Below are 25,487 nucleotides of genomic sequence, written 5' to 3' on the forward strand. Positions count from 1 at the left end.
GCTTCGGACCCACTGTTTCCTTTCGGGTTTTCATGTACATCGTCATTTGCTCTTTAGTGTGAGGCACTGAAGAGGCTTCCTTTCCAAGGCGTTGGGGTTTAAAGTTTTTTATGAATGTTTCTGTAGCATAAGATACTTTTTACAGGTTTGGGTTGCAAGCCTAAAGCCCAACCTTCCACCAGTACTGGCTAACGGAGTTTTTGGAGTCACTTTGTTAGTCCCCTTCCCCTAATCCAGTGGTTCTCAAATGGGGGTACGCGTACCCCTGGGGGTACTTGAAGGTAAGCCAAGGGGTACGTGAGATTTTTTTTAAATATTCTAAAAATAGCAACAATTCAAAAATCCTTTATAAATATATTTATTGAATAATACTTCAACAAAATATGAATGTAAGTTCATAAACTGAACATCAAATCAAGTAAGCTATACCATTTATTACAATGCAATATTCAGTGTTGACAGCTAGATTTGTTGTGGACATGTTCCATAAATATTGATGTTAAACATTTCTTTTTTTGTGAAGAAATGTTTAGAATGAAGTTCATGAATCCAGATGGACCTCTATTACAATCCAGATGGATCTCTATTACAATCCAGATGGATCTCTATTACAATCCAGATGGATCTCTACTACAATCCAGATGGATCTCTATTACAATCCAGATGGATCTCTATTACAATCCAGATGGATCTCTATTACAATCCAGATGGATCTCTATTACAATCCAGATGGATCTCTATTACAATCCAGATGGATCTCTATTACAATCCAGATGGATCTCTATTACAATCCAGATGGATCTCTATTACAATCCAGATGGATCTCTATTACAATCCAGATGGATCTCTATTACAATCCAGATGGATCTCTATTACAATCCAGATGGATCTCTATTACAATCCAGATGGATCTCTATTACAATCCAGATGGATCTCTATTACAATCCCCAAAGAGGGAACTTTAAGTTGATGATTACTTCTATGTGTAGAAATCTTTATTTATAATTGAATTGCTTGTTTATTTTTCAACAAGTTTTTAGTTATTTGTATATCTTTTTTTCCAAACAGTTCAAGAAAGACCACAACAAATTAGCAATATTTTGCACTGTTATACAATTTAATAAATCAGAAAGTGATGACATAGTGCTGTATTTGACTTCTTTTTCAACCAAAACTGCTTAGCTCTGATTAGGGGGTACTTGAATTAAACAAATGTTCACAGGGGGTACATCACTGAAAAAAGGTTGAGAACCACTGCCCTAACCTATTGTCCCCTCCAGGCAATGGATTACAGTCTCATACCACATGAGACCAGACTGGTTTTGGGTCGTGTACAAGCTGCCCCAATCAACTCCTGTTACTTTGTAATGAAAGCTGCATATATACACATTAATATATAAATGTGTATGTATTTCAAGCCATATTCAGTTGAATATGCTACAAAGACAACATATTTGATTTTTTTTGTTGCAAATAATCATTAACTTTAGAATTTGATGGCAGCAACACGTGCCAAAGAAGTTGGGAAAGGTGGCAATAAATACTGATAAAGTTGAGGAATGCTCATCAAACACTTATTTGGAACATCCCACAGGTGTGCAGGCTAATTGGGAACAGGTGGGTGCCATGATTGGCTATAAAAGTAGATTCCATGAAATGCTCAGTCATTCACAAACAAGGATGGGGCGAGGGTCACCACTTTGTCAACAAATGCGTGAGCAAATTGTTGAACAGTTTAAGAACAACCTTTCTCAAGCAGCTATTGCAAGGAATTGAGGGATTTCACCATCTACGCTCCGTAATATCATCAAAGGGTTGAGAGAATGTGGAGAAATCACTGCACGTAAGCAGCTAAGCCCGTGACCTTCCATCCCTCAGGCTGTACTGCATCAACAAGCCACATCAGCGTGTAAAGGATATCACCACATGGGCTCAGGAACACTTCAGAAAGCCACTGTCAGTAACTACAGTTGGTCGCTACATCTGTAAGTGCAAGTTAAAACTCTACCATGCAAGGCGAAAACCGTTTATCAACAACACCCAGAAACGCCGTCGGCTTCGCTGGGCCTGAGCTCATCTAAGATGGACTGATACATAGTGGAAAAGTGTTCTGTGGTCTGACGAGTCCACATTTCCTCCGGACCAAAGAGGAAAAGAACCATCCGGACTGTTCTAGGGTGAAAGTGTAAAAGGCAGCATGTGTGATGGTATGGGGGTGTATTAGTGGTCAAGACATGTTCTAGGGTGAAAGTGTAAAAGGCAGCATGTGTGATGGTATGGGGGTGTATTAGTGGTCAAGACATGTTCTAGGGTGAAAGTGTAAAAGGCAGCATGTGTGATGGTATGGGGGTGTATTAGTGGTCAAGACATGTTCTAGGGTGAAAGTGTAAAAGGCAGCATGTGTGATGGTATGGGGGTGTATTAGTGGTCAAGACATGTTCTAGGGTGAAAGTGTAAAAGGCAGCATGTGTGATGGTATGGGGGTGTATTAGTGGTCAAGACATGGGTAACTTACACATCTGTGAAGGCACCATTAATGCTGAAAGGTACATACAGCTTTTGGAGCAACATATGTTGTTACCATGGACGCCCCTGCTTATTTCAGCAAGACAATGCCAAGCCAGGTGTTACATCAACGTGGCTTCATAGTAAAAGAGTGCGGGTACTAGACTGGCCTGCCTGTAGTCCAGACATTGAAAATGTGTGGCACCTGCAATAGCAGAAGGGAGACCCCCGGACTGTTGAACAACTTAAGCTGTACATCAAGCAAGAATGGGAAAGAATTCCACTTCAAAAATGTGTCTCCTCACTTCCCAAACCTTTACTGAGTGTTGTTAAAAGGAAAGGCCATGTAACACAGTGGTGAACATGCCCTTTCATAACTACTTTGGCACGTGTTCTAGCCATGAAATTCTAACTTAATTATTATTTGCAACAAAAAAAATAAAGTTTATGAGTTTGAACATGAAATATGTTGTCTTTGTAGCATATTCAACTGAATATGGCTTGAAAAGGATTTGCAAATCATTGTATTCCGTTTATATTTACATCTAACACCATTTACCAACTCATAGGGAAACGGGGTTTGTATATATATATATATATATATATATATATATATATATATATATATATATATATATATATATATATATATATATATATATATAAATATATATATATATATATATATATATATATATATATATATATATATAACGAAATAAAATAAAACTTGATTTTTTTCTCCCCCTTGATTAAGAATGGTTAGAAAAAGAATGGTGATTAATTGTAAAATCGATGATTTAATAAACAATAATATGTGCAGATGAAAGTTGCACGAAGAGGACATGCAAGTGTTAAAGGCCTACTGAAATGATTTTTTCTTATTTACACGGGGATAGCAGATGCATTCTATGTGTCATACTTGATCATTTCGCGATATTGCCATATTTTTGCTGAAAGGATTTAGTAGAGAACATCGACGATAAAGTTCGCAACTTTTGCTCGCTGATAAAAAAGCCTTGCCTGTACCGGAAGTAGCGTGACGTCACCAGAGGAAGGACTCTTCACATTCTACCGTTGTTTACAATGGAGCGAGAGCAATTCGGACCCAGAAAGCGACGATTACCCCATTAATTTGAGCGAGGATGAAAGATTTGTGGATGAGGAACGTGAGAGTGAAGGACTAGAGTGCAGTGCAGGACGCATCTTTTTTCGCTCTGAGCGTAACTTAGGTACAAGCTGGCTCATTGGATTCCACACTCTCTCCTTTTTCTATTGTGGATCACGGATTTGTATTTGAAAGCACCTGGGATACTATATCCTCTTGAAAATGAGAGTCCACAACGCCAAATGGACATTCAGTGCCTTTTATCTCCACGACAATACATCGGCGAAATGCTTTAGCTACGAGCTAACGTGATAGCATCGTGCTTTAACTGCATATAGAAACAAAAGAAATAAACCCCTGACTGGAAGTATAGATAGAAAATCAACAATACTATTAAACCGTGGACATGTAAATACACGGTTAATGCTTTCCAGGCTGGCAAAGGTTAACAATGCTGTGCTAACGACGCCATTGAAGCTAACTTAGCAACTTAGCAACCGGACCGCACAGAGCTATGCTAAAAACATTAGCTCTCCACCTACGCCAGCCAGCCCTCATTTGCTCATCAACACCCGTGCTCACCTGCGTTCCAGCGATCGACGGAGCGACGAAGGACTTCACCCGATGCGTTTGGCGGCCCGGAGACGTAGGAAGTCAAGGTGAGGTCGGCGGCTAGCGCATCTGCTCTCCAACAAAGTCCTCCTGGTTGTGTTGCTGTAGTCCGCTGCTAATACACCGATCCCACCTACAACTGTCTTCTTTGCAGCCTTCATTGTTCATTAAACAAATTGCAAAAGATGTCCAGAATACTGTGGAATTATGAAATGAAAACAGAGCTTTTTGTATAGGATTCTACGGGGTACCATAACTTCCGTTATACTGACTTCGTCACGCGCATACGTCATCATACCGCGACGTTTCAGCCGGATATTTCCCGGGAAATGTAAAATGTCACTTTATAAGTTAACCCGGCCGTATTGGCATGTGTTGCAATGTTAAGATGTCATCATTGATATATAAACTATCAGACTGCGTGGTCGCTAGTAGTGGCTTTCAGTAGGTCTTTAAGATATAGGTAAGGTAAGATAAGATGAACACCTACAGTACATACAGTGTGTGTGTGATGACATCACTGCTTGTCAATTATTTTCTGCTCCGCCCCTCAAGGAGGAAGAGAATACTTCACCTGCTGCCACCATGAATAGTGTCTGATAAACTGTTATAAGTACACCTCTGCATTACTTCTTAACATACAGAAAACAAAACAAGAAAGAAATATCAATTTACAACTTTTTCCTGTTTTCAGGCACAAATATTTTGCCTTTGTTTTAACGAGGAACTATCCTGGCTGACTTTGCGTGAGAGGCGGGGTTTAGACGCCAGCCAATCACAGCACACGTACACATGTCCAATTAGCCTCACGCTACACAACACAGATTCAAACATGCTAACCACTCATCCGCCGCGCTGCATCACATGATGAAATATTGCCCAATGTTTTCTTAAAGGAACATTACCTTCTGATCTGTGGAATATGGCCAAGGTCCCGTCAGCGAGGGCCACCAGCACTCGGCCCTTCACGTGCCTGCAGGTGAGCACAAACACACCTTTGTGGAATATGATGTCATGTCAGGTACATACTGTGTATACATGTATATGATATCATGTCATATAAATACTGTATATATATATATATCATGTAATATATATACTGTATATACATGTATATGATATCATGTCATATAAATACTGTATATATATATCATGTAATATATATACTGTGTATACATGTATATGATATCATGTCATATAAATACTGTATATATATATATCATGTAATATATATACTGTATATACATGTATATGATATCATGTCATATAAATACTGTATATATATATCATGTAATATAAATACTGTATATACATGTATATGATATCATGTCATATAAATACTGTATATATATATCATGTAATATAAATACTGTATATACATGTATATGATATCATGTCATATAAATACTGTATATATATATATCATGTAATATATATACTGTGTATACATGTATATGATATCATGTCATATAAATACTGTGTATATATATATCATGTAATATATATACTGTATATACATGTATATGATATCATGTCATATAAATACTGTGTATATATATCATGTAATATATATACTGTATATACATGTATATGATATCATGTCATATAAATACTGTATATATATATCATGTAATATAAATACTGTATATACATGTATATGATATCATGTCATATAAATACTGTATATATATATCATGTAATATATTTACTATATATACATGTATATGATATCATGTCATATAAATACTGTATATATATATATATATATATATATATATATATATATATATATATATATATATATATATATATATATATATATACATATATCATGTAATATACATACTGTATATATATAATATCATGTAATATAAATACTGTATATATATATATATAACATGTAATATACATACTGTATATATAATATGTGAAGTGAAGTGAAGTGAATTATATTTATATAGCGCTTTTCTCTCGTGACTCAAAGCGCTTTACATAGTGAAAACCCAATATCTAAGTTACATTTAAACCAGTGTGGGTGGCACTGGGAGCAGGTGGGTAAAGTGTCTTGCCCAAGGACACAACGGCAGTGACTAGGATGGCGGAAGCGGGGATCGAACCTGCAACCCTCAGGTTGATGGCACGGCCACTCTACCAACCGAGCTATACCGCCCAGTTTTTTACTGGCATCTGTTTGTCTCGAGAGACAATAGAATTTTGTGCTTGAATGTCAGTTCATGTGCAACGCCTGTTGTGACTATATGAGCCAGTTCTTGACAGGCATGCTTTGTTGCAGTTCCTGCATACATATTGTATTGTTGGTTGATTCAGTGGTGGTGTGACTGTTGCAGTTCCTGCATACATATTGTATTGTTGGTTGATTCAGTGGTGGTGTGACTGTTGCAGTTCCTGCATACATATTGTATTGTTGGTTGATTCAGTGGTGGTGTGACTGTTGCAGTTCCTGCATACATATTGTATTGTTGGTTGATTCAGTGGTGGTGTGACTGTTGGCTTTCTACGTTCACGCTTCTCCTCCCACTGTCTTACTCTTCTTAAGTCACTCTGATGGACGCCCTCCTCCTCCTCCTCCTCCTCCTCCTCCTCCACTAACTTCCTCCATTTGCCACGTTCAGCTGAAGAAGCTTCCCAGTTTAATGGCTTGATGTCACTGGCCTTCATATCACGCTTCCACACATCTTTAAAACCAAGGACAGGTCTTACCACAGCTCTTGTTCCAGAGGCCAGTTCTCCGTACAGGATGTCTTTTGCAATGCGAGTGTCATCCATTCCACTTACATGGCCAAGCCATCTCAGACGTCGTGTAAGGAGAGCGAAGATTGTCTTCATTCCTGTTTTCTGGAGGATATCCTTATTCGGGATGCGATCCTGCCATTTGATTCCCAGAATCCGCCTTAGGCACCGAAGATGGAAGGAGTTCAAACGGCGCTCTTGGCGTGCATACGAGGTCCATGACTCACTGCCATAAAGTAGTGCTGAGAACACAGGCTTGATAGATCTTCATGATGGTTAGCAGTGTGTTCTCCCAAGCACGCTTGGAGAGTCTAGCCATCGTTGTAGATGCTTTGCCGATGCAGATGTTGAGCTCGGCATCGAGAGAGAGATTGCTGGATATGTTTGAGCCAAGATAGGTGAAGTTCTCAACAACTTGCAGGGTGTGGTTTCCAATGGAGATCCTTGGAATGTTGCACATATCTTGTCCCATAATGTTGGTCTTCTTGAGGCTTATAGTTAAGCCAAAGTCTTTGCATGCATCAGAAAACTGTTGATCAGCCTCTGTAGTGCTTCCTCTGATGGTGAGGCCAGAGCAGCATCATCTACCAAGAGCATCTCTCTGATGAGGACTTTACGCACTCTAGTCTTTGCCCGGAGACGTGCGAGGTTGAACAGTTTCCCGTCGCTCCTTGTGTGCAGGTAAACACCATCGTCAGATGATTGGAATGCTTCTGACAAAAGCAACGAGAAGAAGATTCCAAAGAGCGTAGGAGCAAGCACGCATCCTTGCTTCACTCCATTCTCAATTGGGAATGGGGCTGATGCGGCGCCGTCATACTGGATAGTTCCTTGCATGTCTTCATGGAATGATGTTATCAGCTTCAGCAGCTTTGGTGGGCAGCCTATCTTGTGCAAAAGCTTGAAGAGAGCCTTCCTGCTAACTAAATGGAAGGCCTTTGTAAGGTCGATGAAGGCGATATACAATGGTTGTCTCTGCTCACGGCATTTCTCTTGTAATTGTCTGATAGAAAATATCATGTCGATGGTCGATCTCCCCGACCTGAATCCACATTGGGATTCTGGATATACACGAGCCGCAAGCAATTGCAGTCTGTTGAGTAACACTCTAGCGAAGGTCTTCCCGACAGTGCTTAGGAGGGATATTCCACGGTAATTGTTGCAGTCGCTGCGATCTCCTTTATTTTTGTACAGTGTGATGATGTTTGAGTCCCGCATATCCTGAGGAATTGTTCCTTCATCCCAGCATTGACATAGAAGCTCATGAAGATGGTCTAGAAGAACAGTGTCCTTACTGTTCTTGGTGATCTCAGTGGGAATGCCATCGTTCCCTGGAGCTTTTCCACAGGTAAGGGAGTTGACTGCCTTCTTGAGCTCCGCTAAGGTTGGGAGCTTGTCGAGATCATCCATGACAGGTAGGTTCTCGATGTTCTCAATTGTAGTGTCATTGACTGCAATATCCCGGGAGTAGAGTTCCTGGTAGTGCTCGACCCATCTTTCCATCTGGAGCCCACGGTCTGTGATGACTTCTCCAGTGGAGGATTTCAGTGGCACTACCTTCTTGGTAGTTGGTCCGAAAGCTTTCTTCATACCTGTATACATGCCACGAGAATTACCGTTATCTGCAGCCAGTTGGATATTCTTGCAGAGGCCGAGCCAGTAGCTGTTAGCACATTGCCTTGCAATGCGTTTGGCGTTACTTCTTGTCTTCCTGAGAGCCTCAAGTGTCTTTGCAGATGGATCGTTCTTATAACTCATCAGGGCTGTTTCGATGATGGGCTCCATCTCTGCAAGCCCAGCGACAAACCAGTCTGGGTTCTTCTTTTCTCTCTTACCATAGATGGCCATGGCTGTGCTGTGAACAGCATCGCGGATGTAGTTCCATCGTTCTTCAGCATTACCAGCAGGGCAGTCCTGGAGTGCATTTTCGATGGACTCGGCGAAGCATTCACGTAGGTCGGGGGCATGCATTTTGGCAGTATCTAGGCGTGGGTGACCTTTCTGCTTTGTACGGTGAATCCGTCTGGGCTGAAGACGCACCCTGCTGCCAATCAGTGAATGGTCCGTGTCACAGTCAGCGCTGTGATAGCTGCGGGTGATTTGAACGCAGTTCATTGGCGATTTTCTTGTGATGATTAGATCTAGTTGATGCCAACTTTTTGATCTGGGATGCCTCCAGGAAACCCTGTGATGTGGCTTTGTCGAGAAGAATGTGTTGGTAATACAAAGGTGGTGGTAAGAACAAAGTTCTAGTAGCCTCTGTCCATTCTTGTTTAGTTTTCCTATGCCAAAGTGACCTATGCATTTGGGCCAGGAGTCATGGTCTGATCCCACTCGAGCATTGAAGTCTCCTAGTAAGAACAGGTGCTCAGTGGCAGGAATGTCAGTGATGATAGAGTCCAGATGATTGTAGAACTGATCCTTTGCCTCTGCAGAGCTGCAAAGAGTAGGAGCATAAATGCTCAGGATGTTTACTGGATCTGAAGCACTTGACAGGCGAAGAGAAAGTATGCGTTCTGTGCCTCCATTTGGTGGTTCAGTTAAGGAGAGTAAGGAGTCCCTCACTGCAAGTCCGACGCCATGCAGACGTTGTTCCTGTGGCTCTCTTCCCTGCCAAAATATGGTGTAGTCTTCTTCTCTGATATGGCCGTCTGAGGGGAGTCTCGTCTCCTGCAGGGCAGCAATATCGATGGTGAGCCTCTTGAGCTCGCGGCTGATGATGGCCGTCTTCCGATTGTCGTCAAGCGTGGATAGATCTTCCGAGAAGCCAGGACTCAGGGTCCTGACGTTCCAGCTTGCTAAACGCAGGACTGGCAGTGTTTTCTGTTTTCATTGTTTGCCTGGTGCAGGATTTACAGTCCGCTTGTCAAGTCAGTCCTTTAAGCTCCAAGCACCCGATGAAGCAGGCGGCCTGTGGCGGGTCAGTACCTTATTAACCGGGGGCTGCCCAGCTTAAGGTGGGCGGTAACTGACCAGTAGGACGTGATGGTCCCTCCCACCGATGGAGATAACCCGTAGCGCCGATATCCTACGCCAATCGAAAACGGCTTATAACTCGTAACTGCGATCTCCCGTGTTGTTTCTGCTACTTTTGACAGTGGCACTGAAGTAGCCTCTCTAGTTTATTGGCGCAAGCCTGGGCTAGAGGTATGGAGATCCTGGGTAGCCCATTCGTCAGAATCCCCCTCTCGGCCTTACTAACATAGTCCAAAGGAAAGCAAAGCAATACGTTTGGCATCAGTTTGGCTGCAAGAGCTGCCGGAAAAGTGCCGTATCGAGCACCAGACCGCCTGCGGGGCTCCACTCCGTTATCCGTAACCCTGGACAGGGACCCATACCGGGTACTGTCAGCCGGAGCCAGCTGAGCCCGGGACTCGTGTCAGGCATGGTCGTCATGCCCTGAAGTAGTTGCCAAGTATACATACTGTATATATATAATATCATATATATACAGTACATACTGTATATATGATATTATATAGTGTACATACTGTGTATATATATAATATCAAGTAATGTACATACTGTATATATACCTGTAAATATAATATCATGTAATATACATACTGTATATATACGTGTATATATGATATCATGGTATCACACACGAGTAAACACGCTGCAGGACTGCTGGTATCGCACATGATATCACACACAAGTAAACACGCTGCAAGACTGCTTGTATCGCACATGATATCACACACGAGTAAAAATTCTGCAGGACTGCTTGCAACGCACATGATATCACACACAAGTAAACACGCTGCAAGACTGCTTGTATCGCACATGATATCACACACAATTACACACTGTGCAGGACGCAGCAAGACTGCTTGTATCGCACATGATATCACACACGAGTAAACACTCTGCAAGACTGCTTGCAATGCACATGATATCACACACAAGTAAAAATGCTGCAGGACTGCTTGTATCGCATATGATATCACACACAAGTAAACACGCTGCAAGACTGCTTGTATCGCACATGATATCACACACGAGTAAACACTCTGCAAGACTGCTTGCAACGCACATGATATCACACACAAGTAAAAATGCTGCAGGACTGCTTGTATCGCATATGATATCACACACAAGTAAACACTCTGCAAGACTGCTTGTAACGCACATCTTACATAAGAGCCGATATCCGATGTGTGTTCCTTTTGCTGATATCGGACCGATGTCAATATGGGAACACCCCTAATTGTCAGTTTAGTCCAAAGTGACTAGAAGTCAAACCACTAAAGAGTTGATGTCACTAAATCAACACATGTATCTGACAGGTATGAATGTATGTCACTAAATGGACACATGTATCAGACAGGTATGAATGTATGTCACTAAATGGACACATGTATCAGACAGGTATCAAAGAGGAAGTGAAGAGGTACTTACACCAGACTGAGCACCGAGTCTTTGAGTTTGATGGAGTGCAGACACGTCTTCCAGTTGCCCACAGCTGAGTGGACATAAAGCCTGCAGGACACACAAGGAGGTTTTACAACCAAGTACAAGTACAAGGTGACGTCAGAGGTTATAGAACCAAAGAACAAGTACAAGGTGACGTCAGAGGTTTTAGAACCAAAGTACAAGTACAAGGTGATGTCAGAGGTTTTACAACCAAAGAACAAGTACAAGGTGACGTCAGAGGTTTTAGAACCAAAGTACAAGTACAAGGTGACGTCAGAGGTTTTAGAACCAAAGAACAAGTACAAGGTGACGTCAGAGGTTTTAGAACCAAGTACAAGTACAAGGTGACGTCAGAGGTTTTACAACCAAGTACAAGTACAAGGTGACGTCAGAGGTTTTAGAACCAAAGAACAAGTACAAGGTGACGTCAGAGGTTTTAGAACCAAAGAACAAGTACAAGGTGACGTCAGAGGCTTTAGAACCAAAGAACAAGTACAAGGTGACGTCAGAGGTTTTACAACCAAAGAACAAGTACAAGGTGACGTCAGAGGTTTTAGAACCAAAGAACAAGTACAAGGTGACGTCAGAGGTTTTAGAACCAAGTACAAGTACAAGGTGACGTCAGAGGTTTTACAACCAAGTACAAGTACAAGGTGACGTCAGAGGTTTTAGAACCAAAGAACAAGTACAAGGTGACGTCAGAGGCTTTAGAACCAAAGAACAAGTACAAGGTGACGTCAGGGGCTTTAGAACCAAAAAACAAGTACAAGGTGACGTCAGAGGTTTTAGAACCAAAGAACAAGTACAAGGTGACGTCAGGGGCTTTAGAACCAAAGAACAAGTACAAGGTGACGTCAGAGGTTTTACAACCAAAGAACAAGTACAAGGTGACGTCAGAGGTTTTACAACCAAAGAACAAGTACAAGGTGACGTCAGAGGTTTTAGAACCAAAGAACAAGTACAAGGTGACGTCAGAGGTTTTAGAACCAAGTACAAGTACAAGGTGACGTCAGAGGTTTTAGAACCAAAGTACAAGTACAAGGTGACGTCAGAGGTTTTAGAACCAAAGAACAAGTACAAGGTGACGTCAGAGGTTTTAGAACCAAAGTACAAGTACAAGGTGACGTCAGAGGTTTTACAACCAAGTACAAGTACAAGGTGACGTCAGAGGTTTTACAACCAAGTACAAGTACAAGGTGACGTCAGAGGTTTTACAACCAAGTACAAGTACAAGGTGACGTCAGAGGTTTTAGAACCAAAGAACAAGTACAAGGTGACGTCAGAGGTTTTAGAACCAAAGAACAAGTACAAGGTGACGTCAGAGGCTTTAGAACCAAAGAACAAGTACAAGGTGACGTCAGGGGCTTTAGAACCAAAAAACAAGTACAAGGTGACGTCAGAGGTTTTAGAACCAAAGAACAAGTACAAGGTGACGTCAGGGGCTTTAGAACCAAAGAACAAGTACAAGGTGACGTCAGAGGCTTTAGAACCAAAGAACAAGTACAAGGTGACGTCAGAGGTTTTACAACCAAGTACAAGTACAAGGTGACGTCAGAGGTTTTACAACCAAAGAACAAGTACAAGGTGACGTCAGAGGTTTTACAACCAAGTACAAGTACAAGGTGACGTCAGAGGTTTTACAACCAAGTACAAGTACAAGGTGACGTCAGAGGTTTTACAACCAAAGAACAAGTACAAGGTGACGTCAGAGGTTTTAGAACCAAAGAACAAGTACAAGGTGACGTCAGAGGTTTTAGAACCAAAGAACAAGTACAAGGTGACGTCAGAGGCTTTAGAACCAAAGAACAAGTACAAGGTGACGTCAGGGGCTTTAGAACCAAAGAACAAGTACAAGGTGACGTCAGAGGCTTTAGAACCAAAGAACAAGTACAAGGTGACGTCAGAGGTTTTACAACCAAAGAACAAGTACAAGGTGACGTCAGAGGTTTTAGAACCAAAGTACAAGTACAAGGTGACGTCAGAGGTTTTAGAACCAAAGAACAAGTACAAGGTGACGTCAGAGGTTTTACAACCAAAGAACAAGTACAAGGTGACGTCAGAGGTTTTAGAACCAAAGTACAAGTACAAGGTGACGTCAGAGGTTTTAGAACCAAAGAACAAGTACAAGGTGACGTCAGAGGTTTTAGAACCAAGTACAAGTACAAGGTGACGTCAGAGGTTTTACAACCAAGTACAAGTACAAGGTGACGTCAGAGGTTTTAGAACCAAAGAACAAGTACAAGGTGACGTCAGAGGTTTTAGAACCAAAGAACAAGTACAAGGTGACGTCAGAGGCTTTAGAACCAAAGAACAAGTACAAGGTGACGTCAGAGGTTTTACAACCAAAGAACAAGTACAAGGTGACGTCAGAGGTTTTAGAACCAAAGAACAAGTACAAGGTGACGTCAGAGGTTTTAGAACCAAGTACAAGTACAAGGTGACGTCAGAGGTTTTACAACCAAGTACAAGTACAAGGTGACGTCAGAGGTTTTAGAACCAAAGAACAAGTACAAGGTGACGTCAGAGGCTTTAGAACCAAAGAACAAGTACAAGGTGACGTCAGGGGCTTTAGAACCAAAAAACAAGTACAAGGTGACGTCAGAGGTTTTAGAACCAAAGAACAAGTACAAGGTGACGTCAGGGGCTTTAGAACCAAAGAACAAGTACAAGGTGACGTCAGAGGTTTTACAACCAAAGAACAAGTACAAGGTGACGTCAGAGGTTTTACAACCAAAGAACAAGTACAAGGTGACGTCAGAGGTTTTAGAACCAAAGAACAAGTACAAGGTGACGTCAGAGGTTTTAGAACCAAGTACAAGTACAAGGTGACGTCAGAGGTTTTACAACCAAGTACAAGTACAAGGTGACGTCAGAGGTTTTACAACCAAGTACAAGTACAAGGTGACGTCAGAGGTTTTACAACCAAGTACAAGTACAAGGTGACGTCAGAGGTTTTAGAACCAAAGAACAAGTACAAGGTGACGTCAGAGGTTTTAGAACCAAAGAACAAGTACAAGGTGACGTCAGAGGCTTTAGAACCTAAGAACAAGTACAAGGTGACGTCAGGGGCTTTAGAACCAAAAAACAAGTACAAGGTGACGTCAGAGGTTTTAGAACCAAAGAACAAGTACAAGGTGACGTCAGGGGCTTTAGAACCAAAGAACAAGTACAAGGTGACGTCAGAGGCTTTAGAACCAAAGAACAAGTACAAGGTGACGTCAGAGGTTTTACAACCAAGTACAAGTACAAGGTGACGTCAGAGGTTTTACAACCAAAGAACAAGTACAAGGTGACGTCAGAGGTTTTACAACCAAGTACAAGTACAAGGTGACGTCAGAGGTTTTACAACCAAGTACAAGTACAAGGTGACGTCAGAGGTTTTACAACCAAAGAACAAGTACAAGGTGACGTCAGAGGTTTTAGAACCAAAGAACAAGTACAAGGTGACGTCAGAGGTTTTAGAACCAAAGAACAAGTACAAGGTGACGTCAGAGGCTTTAGAACCAAAGAACAAGTACAAGGTGACGTCAGGGGCTTTAGAACCAAAGAACAAGTACAAGGTGACGTCAGAGGCTTTAGAACCAAAGAACAAGTACAAGGTGACGTCAGGGGCTTTAGAACCAAAGAACAAGTACAAGGTGACGTCAGAGGCTTTAGAACCAAAGAACAAGTACAAGGTGATGTCAGAGGTTTTACAACCAAGTACAAGTACAAGGTGACGTCAGAGGTTTTACAACCAAAGAACAAGTACAAGGTGACGTCAGAGGTTTTAGAACCAAAGAACAAGTACAAGGTGACGTCAGAGGTTTTACAACCAAAGAACAAGTACAAGGTGACGTCAGAGGTTTTAGAACCAAAGAACAAGTACAAGGTGACGTCAGAGGCTTTAGAACCAAAGAACAAGTACAAGGTGACGTCAGGGGCTTTAGAACCAAAGAACAAGTACAAGGTGACGTCAGAGGTTTTAGAACCAAAGAACAAGTACAAGGTGACGTCAGGGGCTTTAGAACCAAAGAACAAGTACAAGGTGACGTCAGAGGCTTTAGAACCAAAGAACAAGTACAAGGTGATGTCAGAGGTTTTACAACCAAGTACAAGTACAAGGTGACGTCAGAGGCTTTAGAACCAAAGAACAAGTACAAGGTGACGTCAGAGGTTTTACAACCAAGTACAAGTACAAGGTGACGTCAGAGGTTTTACAACCAAAGAACAAGTACAAGGTGACGTCAGAGGTTTTACAACCAAAGAACAAGTACAAGGTGACGTCAGAGGTTTTAGAACCAAAGTACAAGTACAAGGTGACGTCAGAGGTTTTAGAACCAAAGTACAAGTACAAGGTGACGTCAGAGGCTTTAGAACCAAAGAACAAGTACAAGGTGATGTCAGAGGTTTTAGAACCAAAGAACAAGTACAAGGTGACGTCAGAGGTTTTACAACCAAAGAACAAGTACAAGGTGACGTCAGAGGTTTTAGAACCAAAGAACAAGTACAAGGTGACGTCAGAGGTTTTAGAACCAAAGAACAAGTACAAGGTGACGTCAGAGGTTTTAGAACCAAAGTACAAGTACAAGGTGACGTCAGAGGTTTTACAACCAAAGTACAAGTACAAGGTGACGTCAGAGGTTTTACAACCAAAGAACAAGTACAAGGTGATGTCAGAGGTTTTAGAACCAAAGAACAAGTACAAGGTGATGTCAGAGGTTTTAGAACAAGTACAAGGTGATGTCAGAGGTTTTAGAACCAAAGAACAAGTACAAGGTGACGTCAGAGGTTTTAGAACCAAAGTACAAGTACAAGGTGACGTCAGAGGTTTTACAACCAAAGTACAAGTACAAGGTGACGTCAGAGGTTTTACAACCAAAGAACAAGTACAAGGTGACGTCAGAGGTTTTAGAACCAAAGTACAAGTACAAGGTGACGTCAGAGGTTTTACAACCAAAGTACAAGTACAAGGTGACGTCAGAGGTTTTACAACCAAAGAACAAGTACAAGGTGACGTCAGAGGTTTTAGAACCAAAGAACAAGTACAAGGTGACGTCAGAGGTTTTAGAACCAAAGAACAAGTACAAGGTGATGTCAGAGGTTTTACAACCAAAGTACAAGTACAAGGTGACGTCAGAGGTTTTAGAACAAGTACAAGGTGACGTCAGAGGTTTTAGAACCAAAGAACAAGTACAAGGTTTACTGGATGGTGAAGGCTCCAGCACCCTCAAGAGGGACAAGTGGTAGAAAATGGTTGGACACTTACCAGCCATTCTGGGCCCCAAGCCACATGGTGGGGGCCATGCTGGTGTAAGTCTTGGCCTCTTGGCCACCGTCTTCCGTCTCCGCGGCAACCGCCGTCTCCTCCTTGGACGGAGCGGCGCTCCTGTGAGGACCCCAAGTAGTCAGGATGAAGGCTCCTGGTGTGGGGGCCCCACATGCGGGGGCCCACCTTCTACCCACCTGTCTGACACGTCTGCTGCGCGAGGCGGCGGATCAGTAAAGACGTGCTCCATAAACGGTCCCGGGGGTCCGGCGTGGCTGGCTGCGGACTCGATGGCCTCGGTGGCTTCCTCGGCCGACTGTGCCGGGTGAATCTTGGCGTGGGCGGGGCCTGCACACAAGAGGAGGAGGCATCAACCAATAGGAAAGGTGCAGGAGCATGGAGGAAGTGCCCACCTTGGCCTTTGTCCGTGATGGGAGTGTCAGTGCGGGAGGAGCAGTTGCTACGGGCAACACTGCAGTTAGTGGCGCACCCCACTAGCGTGATACCGGCCAACATACCCTCCACACCTCCGCCATCCTGGCCTGGACCGCCATCACCCGGGTCCAACACGATCTCACCCGCCGCGTAGTCGCTCTCGCTGGCAGCTGTCAACACGCATCATGAAAACACACTTCCTGTTTCTGCCACAGTCCTGTTGATTGGTCACACCTCCCATGATGTCATCCATTATCCACATTCACCATTGGCCCATACCATGTTGATCCCATACCGTGTTGATCCCATACCATGTTGATCCCATACCGTGTTGATCCCATACCATGTTGATCCCATACCGTGTTGATCCCATACCGTGTTGATCCCATACCGTGTTGATCCCATACCGTGTTGATCCCATACCATGTTGATCCCATACCGTGTTGATCCCATACCGTGTTGATCCCATACCGTGTTGATCCCATACCATGTTGATCCCATACCGTGTTGATCCCATACCGTGTTGATCCCATACCGTGTTGATCCCATAACATGTTGATCCCATACCATGTTGATCCCATACCGTGTTGATCCCATACCGTGTTGATACCATACAGTATTGATCCCATACCATATTGATCCCATACCGTGTTGATCCCATACTGTATTGATCCCATACCGTGTTGATTTCATACCATGTTCATTTCATACCGTATTGATCCCATACCGTGTTGATTTCATACCGTATTGATCCCATACCATGTTCATTTCATACCGTATTGATCCCATACCGTGTTGATTTCATACCGTATTGATCCCATACCATGTTCATTTCATACCGTATTGATCCCATACCATGTTCATTTCATACCGTATTGATCCCATACCATGTTCATTTCATACCGTATTGATCCCATACCATGTTCATTTCATACCGTATTGATCCCATACCATGTTCATTTCATACCGTATTGATCCCATACCATGTTCATTTCATACCGTATTGATCCCATACCATGTTCATTTCATACCGTATTGATCCCATACCATGTTCATTTCATACCGTATTGATCCCATACCATGTTCATTTCATACCGTATTGATCCCATACCATGTTCATTTCATACCGTATTGATCCCATACCATGTTCATTTCATACCGTATTGATCCCATACTATGTTCATTTCATACCGTATTGATCCCATACTATGTTCATTTCATACCGTATTGATCCCATACTATGTTCATTTCATACCGTATTGATCCCATACCATGTTCATTTCATACCGTATTGATCCCATACCATGTTCATTTCATACCGTATTGATCCCATACTAGAGATGCGCGGATAGGCAATTATTTAATCCGCAACCGCATCACAAAAGTCGTCATCCACCCGAACTAACATTTGATCAAAACCACACGCGCCCGCCACCCAGCTGTTGTTCTATATGTACTATAGAGGATGCAAACCCACCCAGCTGTTGTTCTATATGTACTATAGAGGATGCAAACCCACCCAGCTGTTGTTCTATATGTACTATAGAGGATGCAAACCCACCCAGCTGTTGTTCTATATGTACTATAGAAGATGCAAACCCACCCAGCTGTTGTTCTATATGTACTATAGAGGATGCAAACCCACCCAGCTGTTGTTCTATATGTACTATAGAAGATGCAAACCCACCCAGCTGTTGTTCTATATGTAATATAGAAGATGCAAACCCACCCAGCTGTTGTTCTATATGTACTATAGAGGATGCAAACCCACCCAGCTGTATGCTATATGTACTATAGAGGATTGAAGGCATTATTGAGGTTTAGGCTGTTAAAGAAAGGAGACTGATGCAATGCAGCAGAGACATTCAATGTGTGCCACACATGAATATGTCCTGGCTACACATTAGAGGCTAACACATATTAATGTGTGATAATATTATTTATCATTATTATAATATTATTGTCATTTCCATTAAGAAAGTGTTGACAATTATTGTTATTTTTTTCCTGGTCTTTAGTATTTTCTTTTTTAGTTTGTCTCGTACCACATTTGCTGATATCTTTTTATTTTTTTCTTCTTCTTCTGTTGTGTTGTGCTGTGTCACGCCAAATGTCTTCCCCCCCCCCCCCATTTACTTCCGTGGTCATGTTTCCTCTTACGTGATTGACAGATGGCTAGCACTTCCTCTTACGTGATTGACAGATGGCTAGCACTTCCTCTTACGTGATTGACAGATGGCTAGCACTTCCTCTTACGTGATTGACAGCGATCGCTAGCACTTCCTCTTACGTGATTGACAGATGGCTAGCACTTCCTCTTACGTGATTGACAGATGGCTAGCACTTCCTCTTACGTGATTGACAGATCGCTAGCACTTCCTCTTACGTGATTGACAGCGATCGCTAGCACTTCCTCTTACGTGATTGACAGATGGCTAGCACTTCCTCTTACGTGATTGACAGATGGCTAGCACTTCCTCTTACGTGATTGACAGATGGCTAGCACTTCCTCTTACGTGATTGACAGCGATCGCTAGCACTTCCTCTTACGTGATTGACAGATGGCTAGCACTTCCTCTTACGTGATTGACAGATGGCTAGCACTTCCTCTTACGTGATTGACAGATGGCTAGCACTTCCTCTTACGTGATTGACAGCGATCGCTAGCACTTCCTCTTACGTGATTGACAGATGGCTAGCACTTCCTCTTACGTGATTGACAGATCGCTAGCACTTCCTCTTACGTGATTGACAGATGGCTAGCACTTCCTCTTACGTGATTGACAGATGGCTAGCACTTCCTCTTACGTGATTGACAGATGGCTAGCACTTCCTCTTACGTGATTGACAGATGGCTAGCACTTCCTCTTACGTGATTGACAGATGGCTAGCACTTCCTCTTACGTGATTGACAGATGGCTAGCACTTCCTCTTACGTGATTGACAGATGGCTAGCACTTCCTCTTACGTGATTGACAGATGGCTAGCACTTGGGCTCTGACTGCCGTTGCTGCAAGGATACTTCATCTTTGACAGCTGCTGGAATCTGAAGAAATCCATTATTTTTTTTTTTGTACAGGCGTGAAACAGGACAGTCGCGTGCGGGTTAAGGACCCCCGGCAACTTTGTGACTTTATTGGACGCAGCCCCGGAAGTAAATGGGGGGGGGGGGGGGGGGGGGAGTTTTTGTAGGGGGGAAGAAATTTGTCGTGACAGCAGCAGCAGATGAATAATTGCATGTTGCAAAGAGTGCTGCTCCTTTTTACTATGTGGGTAACAACATTGAACTATGGATTTATATTTACCAATTGTATGTGGGTAACAACATTGAACTATGGATTTATATTTACCAATTGTATGTGGGTAACAACATTGAACTATGGATTTATATTTACCAATTGTATGTGGGTAACAACATTGAACTATGGATTTATATTTACCAATTGTATGTGGGTAACAACATTGAACTATGGATTTATATTTACCAATTGTATGTGGGTAACAACATTTAACTATGTATATATATTTACCAATTGGTTCAACCGCCACCCGCCACAATCTATTTCAAATCTATTTTTTTCGTCATGCATCCGCCCGACCCGCGGATAATCCGCGGACTCCGCGGATTATCCGTGGAGTCCGCGGATAATCCGCGGAGTTTAAATAAAAGCCATCATGAGAAAAGGTGATTAGGTATTCCACAAATTAGCATATGTTGACCTACATTGGGTTCATGACAAAGCATCTAAGGGTTCTCATTTTTTGTGCATGGTCGTGGCTGCAGAGTCCAGACTTTGGACAGCGAGTCTCACCTGGCACACTGGAGATGCAGAGCACGTGTGCATTGCAGACGTTGAACTGGTCCACCAGCGAGCCCGGCTGGTTGGCGTCGATGATCACCACCTTGCTGGCGGAGTGTGTGCTGGTCAGGATCCACACGCGGCTGCTCATGGCGTCCGTCTCCTGGACCTCCTTGGACTGGAGGACACAGAGGTGAGGCCAGGTGGACTCAGAGGTGAGGCCAGGTGGACTCAGAGGTGAGGCCAGGTGGACTCAGAGGTGAGGCCAGGTGGACTCAGAGGTGAGGCCAGGTGGACTCAGACGTGAGGCCAGGTGGACTCAGACGTGAGGCCAGGTGGACTCAGAGGTGAGGCCAGGTGGACTCAGAGGTGAGGCCAGGTGGACTCAGAGGTGAGGCCAGGTGGACTCAGTGGTGAGGCCAGGTGGACTCAGAGGTGAGGCCATGCTCGCTCACCTTCCTCTTCTCTGGGGAGTTGTTGGTGCTCTTCTTGCCTCCCTCCTTCTCCTCCCCACGCAGGGGGTCGCTGCCTTCGGGGGCCGCTGTGACTGGCCCCGCCTCCTGGGGGATGGCCCTCCACCCTGTGAGGTCCACCCCGGCTGCACACCACAACTGAGGAAGGTAGAAGAAGACGTTCACGTCAGTGAAGGAGGAAAGATGTCACTGATCCTGTCCAACAAGATTAATGATCTTTATTTTCATATTAATTATACAGTGTATATATATATATATATATATATATTATATATATATATATATATATATATATATATATATATATATATATATATATATTTATATATACATATTGGAGGTGTAAGAATGAATCAGTACACACAGATAACCGATTTTAACTTTGGAGATCTGAATCCAGCGTTAAGCAAAGCTCTGGATGGATCTACATTGAATGTGGATCAGTGGAGGTCCAGTTGGAAAGTCCTCAATCAGTTGATTGTAGATGTGATAGAAAATATGGCCGCTCCAATCTTGCGACACTTCTGTGACGATGTTCTAAGAGAGTACCAGGCAGTGTGAACCAATCAGAAGCAGAGTAAGGCGGGTCTTTGTGGCTTTATTTTCTCACACACACTTCAGCACAGTGGTGTCAACTTGCTGACTTTCCGGCTAAATCTAGAATCTTTCCAAGTCCTCTTACTGACCTTCTTTCTCAAAAGGGACTCGCCACAAATCAAGTTGCAACTGGAATGTGCGTATCACTCTAATGTCTTCTAGTACAAACACTGCTACTGGAAACACATCTCTTGCACTTTCAAGTGCAATGACCACCTAGTCCATTCTAGTCACAGCAGAAAGAGACCACACCCACTCTAGTCAGAGCAGAGATAGACCACACCCACTCCTAGTCGGAGCAGAGATAGACCACACCCACTCTAGTCAGAGCAGAGAGAGACCACACCCACTCCTAGTCGGAGCAGAGATAGACCACACCCACTCTAGTCAGAGCAGAGCGAGACCACACCCACTCTAGTCAGAGCAGAAAGAGACCACACCCACTCTAGTCAGAGCAGAGCGAGACCACACCCACTCTAGTCAGAGCAGAGATAGACCACACCCACTCTAGTCAGAGCAGAGATAGACCACACCCACTCTGGTCAGAGCAGAGATAGACCACACCCACTCTAGTCAGAGCAGAGATAGACCACACCCACTCTAGTCAGAGCAGAGATAGACCACACCCACTCTGGTCAGAGCAGAGATAGACCACACCCACTCTAGTCAGAGCAGAGATAGACCACACCCACTCTAGTCAGAGCAGAGAGAGACCACACCCACTCTAGTCAGAGCAGAGATAGACCACACCCACTCTAGTCAGAGCAGAGATAGACCACACCCACTCTAGTCAGAGCAGAGATAGACCACACCCACTCTAGTCAGAGCAGAGATAGACCACACCCACTCTAGTCAGAGCAGAGATAGACCACACCCACTCTGGTCAGAGCAGAGATAGACCACACCCACTCTAGTCAGAGCAGAGATAGACCACACCCACTCTAGTCAGAGCAGAGAGAGACCACACCCACTCTAGTCAGAGCAGAGATAGACCACACCCACTCTAGTCAGAGCAGAGATAGACCACACCCACTCTAGTCAGAGCAGAGATAGACCACACCCACTCTAGTCAGAGCAGAGATAGACCACACCCACTCGCTGCCTTGGTTGAGATGGAAATGTTGTCACACTTGAAATGTAAACAAAGCTATATTTTGATGTGATTATTTTGGCCACAAAAAGCAACTGACCTGGATCAAAGTCAGCATAAGTCTATTCCAGGTTGAATAATGAACAGCTTAGTGCTCTTCTACAATTGTCATTAATATTGACAACGTTTGTTTATTGACTTGTTTATTGACTTGTTTATTGACTTGTTTATTGACTTGTTTATTGACTTGTTTATTGACTTGTTTATTGACTTGTTTATTGACTTGTTTATTGACTTGATGCATTTCTCATGTTTGCTTGTTGACACTTTAATGCCAACAACACATTGATGCCACAAAGTGTAGTAGTTGCCTTGATGAATCATCTGCTACCAAAACACTACCCTCACCTTCCTGTTGGGGTCTTTCTCTACCAGGGGCCGACAGTAGACCGGGACCGGAACGTTCTTCATGTCTTTGTCACTGCTGGTCTGAAAGTACAAGTCAAGAAGTCTTTATGTGCTGCCTGGATCCTGCTAGGACACTTTTAACAAGAACCACTGAAGAACATACAGAGCCCAATCCTGCTAGGACACTTTTAACAAGAACCACTGAAGAACATACAGAGCCCAATCCTGCTAGGACACTTTTAACAAGAACCACTGAAGAACATACAGAGCCCAATCCTGCTAGGACACTTTTAACAAGAACCACTGAAGAACATACAGAGCCCAATCCTGCTAGGACACTTTTAACAAGAACCACTGAAGAACATACAGAGCCCAATCCTGCTAGGACACTTAACAAGAACCACTGAAGAACATACAGAGCCCAATCCTGCTAGGACACTTTTAACAAGAACCACTGAAGAACATACAAAGCCCAATCCTGCTAGGACACTTTTAACAAGAACCACTGAAGAACATACAAAGCCCAATCCTGCTAGGACACTTTTAACAAGAACCACTGAAGAACATACAGAGCCCAATCCTGCTAGGACACTTTTAACAAGAACCACTGAAGAACATACAGAGCCCAATCCTGCTAGGACACTTTTAACAAGAACCACTGAAGAACATACAGAGCCCAATCCTGCTAGGACACTTTTAACAAGAACCACTGAAGAACATACAGAGCCCAATCCTGCTAGGACACTTTTAACAAGAACCACTGAAGAACATACAGAGCCCAATCCTGCTAGGACACTTTTAACAAGAACCACTGAAGAACATACAGAGCCCAATCCTGCTAGGACACTTTTAACAAGAACCACTGAAGAACATACAGAGCCCAATCCTGCTAGGACACTTTTAACAAGAACCACTGAAGAACATACAGAGCCCAATCCTGCTAGGACACTTAACAAGAACCACTGAAGAACATACAGAGCCCAATCCTGCTAGGACACTTTTAACAAGAACCACTGAAGAACATACAAAGCCCAATCCTGCTAGGACACTTTTAACAAGAACCACTGAAGAACATACAAAGCCCAATCCTGCTAGGACACTTTTAACAAGAACCACTGAAGAACATACAGAGCCCAATCCTGCTAGGACACTTTTAACAAGAACCACTGAAGAACATACAGAGCCCAATCCTGCTAGGACACTTTTAACAAGAACCACTGAAGAACATACAGAGCCCAATCCTGCTAGGACACTTTTAACAAGAACCACTGAAGAACATACAGAGCCCAATCCTGCTAGGACACTTTTAACAAGAACCACTGAAGAACATACAGAGCCCAATCCTGCTAGGACACTTTTAACAAGAACCACTGAAGAACATACGGAGCCCAATCCTGCTAGGACACTTTTAACAAGAACCACTGAAGAACATACAGAGCCCAAAAGCAGTGAAGTTGTGACTTTGTGTAAATGCTAAATAAAAACAAATCCTTTTCAACTTATATTCAATAGAATAGACTGCAAAGACAAGATATTTCATGTTCACACTGAGAAACTTTGGTATTTTTTGAAAATAATCATGAAGTTAGAATTTAATGGCAGCAACATGTTTCAAAAAAGCTGGCACAAGTGGCAAAAAAGAGTGATAAAGTTGAGGAATGCTCACCAAAGACTTATTTGGAACATCCCACAGGTGAACAGGCTAATTGGGAACAGGTGGGTGCCATGATTGGGTATAAAAGCAGCTTCCATGAAATGCTCAGTCGTTCACAAACAAGGACGGGGCGAGGGTCACCACTTTGTCAACAAATGCCTGAGCTAATTGTTGAACAACAACATTTATCAACAAGGAATTGCAAGGAATTTAGGGATTTCACCATCTACGCTCCGTGATATCATCAAAGGGTTCAGACAATGTGGAGAAATGACTGCAGGTAAGCCATGATATTACACACCTTGGATCCCTCAGGCGGTACTGCATCAAAAAGCCACATCAGTGTGTAAAGGATATCACCACATGGGCTCAGGAACACTTCAGAAAACC

The 25,487-nt window shown here is 43.0% G+C and overlaps 1 protein-coding gene across 1 annotated transcript in view; it reads right to left on the bottom strand.

The window, feature by feature from the left end:
* The window catches only part of mapk8ip3 (mitogen-activated protein kinase 8 interacting protein 3), a 132,039-nt gene that overhangs the window by 26,934 nt on the left and 79,618 nt on the right, over window positions 1-25,487 (bottom strand). The window contains exons 17-24 of the mRNA XM_062036661.1: window positions 23,444-23,546; window positions 21,331-21,486; window positions 20,888-21,053; window positions 17,054-17,245; window positions 16,838-16,988; window positions 16,641-16,760; window positions 11,378-11,458; window positions 5,131-5,198 (exon numbers count right to left, since the gene is read on the bottom strand). Of these exons, the coding sequence (XP_061892645.1) occupies window positions 5,131-5,198; window positions 11,378-11,458; window positions 16,641-16,760; window positions 16,838-16,988; window positions 17,054-17,245; window positions 20,888-21,053; window positions 21,331-21,486; window positions 23,444-23,546 (1,037 nt within the window). The remainder of the gene's footprint in view (window positions 1-5,130; window positions 5,199-11,377; window positions 11,459-16,640; window positions 16,761-16,837; window positions 16,989-17,053; window positions 17,246-20,887; window positions 21,054-21,330; window positions 21,487-23,443; window positions 23,547-25,487) is intronic.

The sequence above is a fragment of the Entelurus aequoreus genome, linkage group LG25 (assembly GCF_033978785.1).
Source record: "Entelurus aequoreus isolate RoL-2023_Sb linkage group LG25, RoL_Eaeq_v1.1, whole genome shotgun sequence".
NCBI classification, from domain to species: Eukaryota; Metazoa; Chordata; class Actinopteri; order Syngnathiformes; family Syngnathidae; genus Entelurus; species Entelurus aequoreus.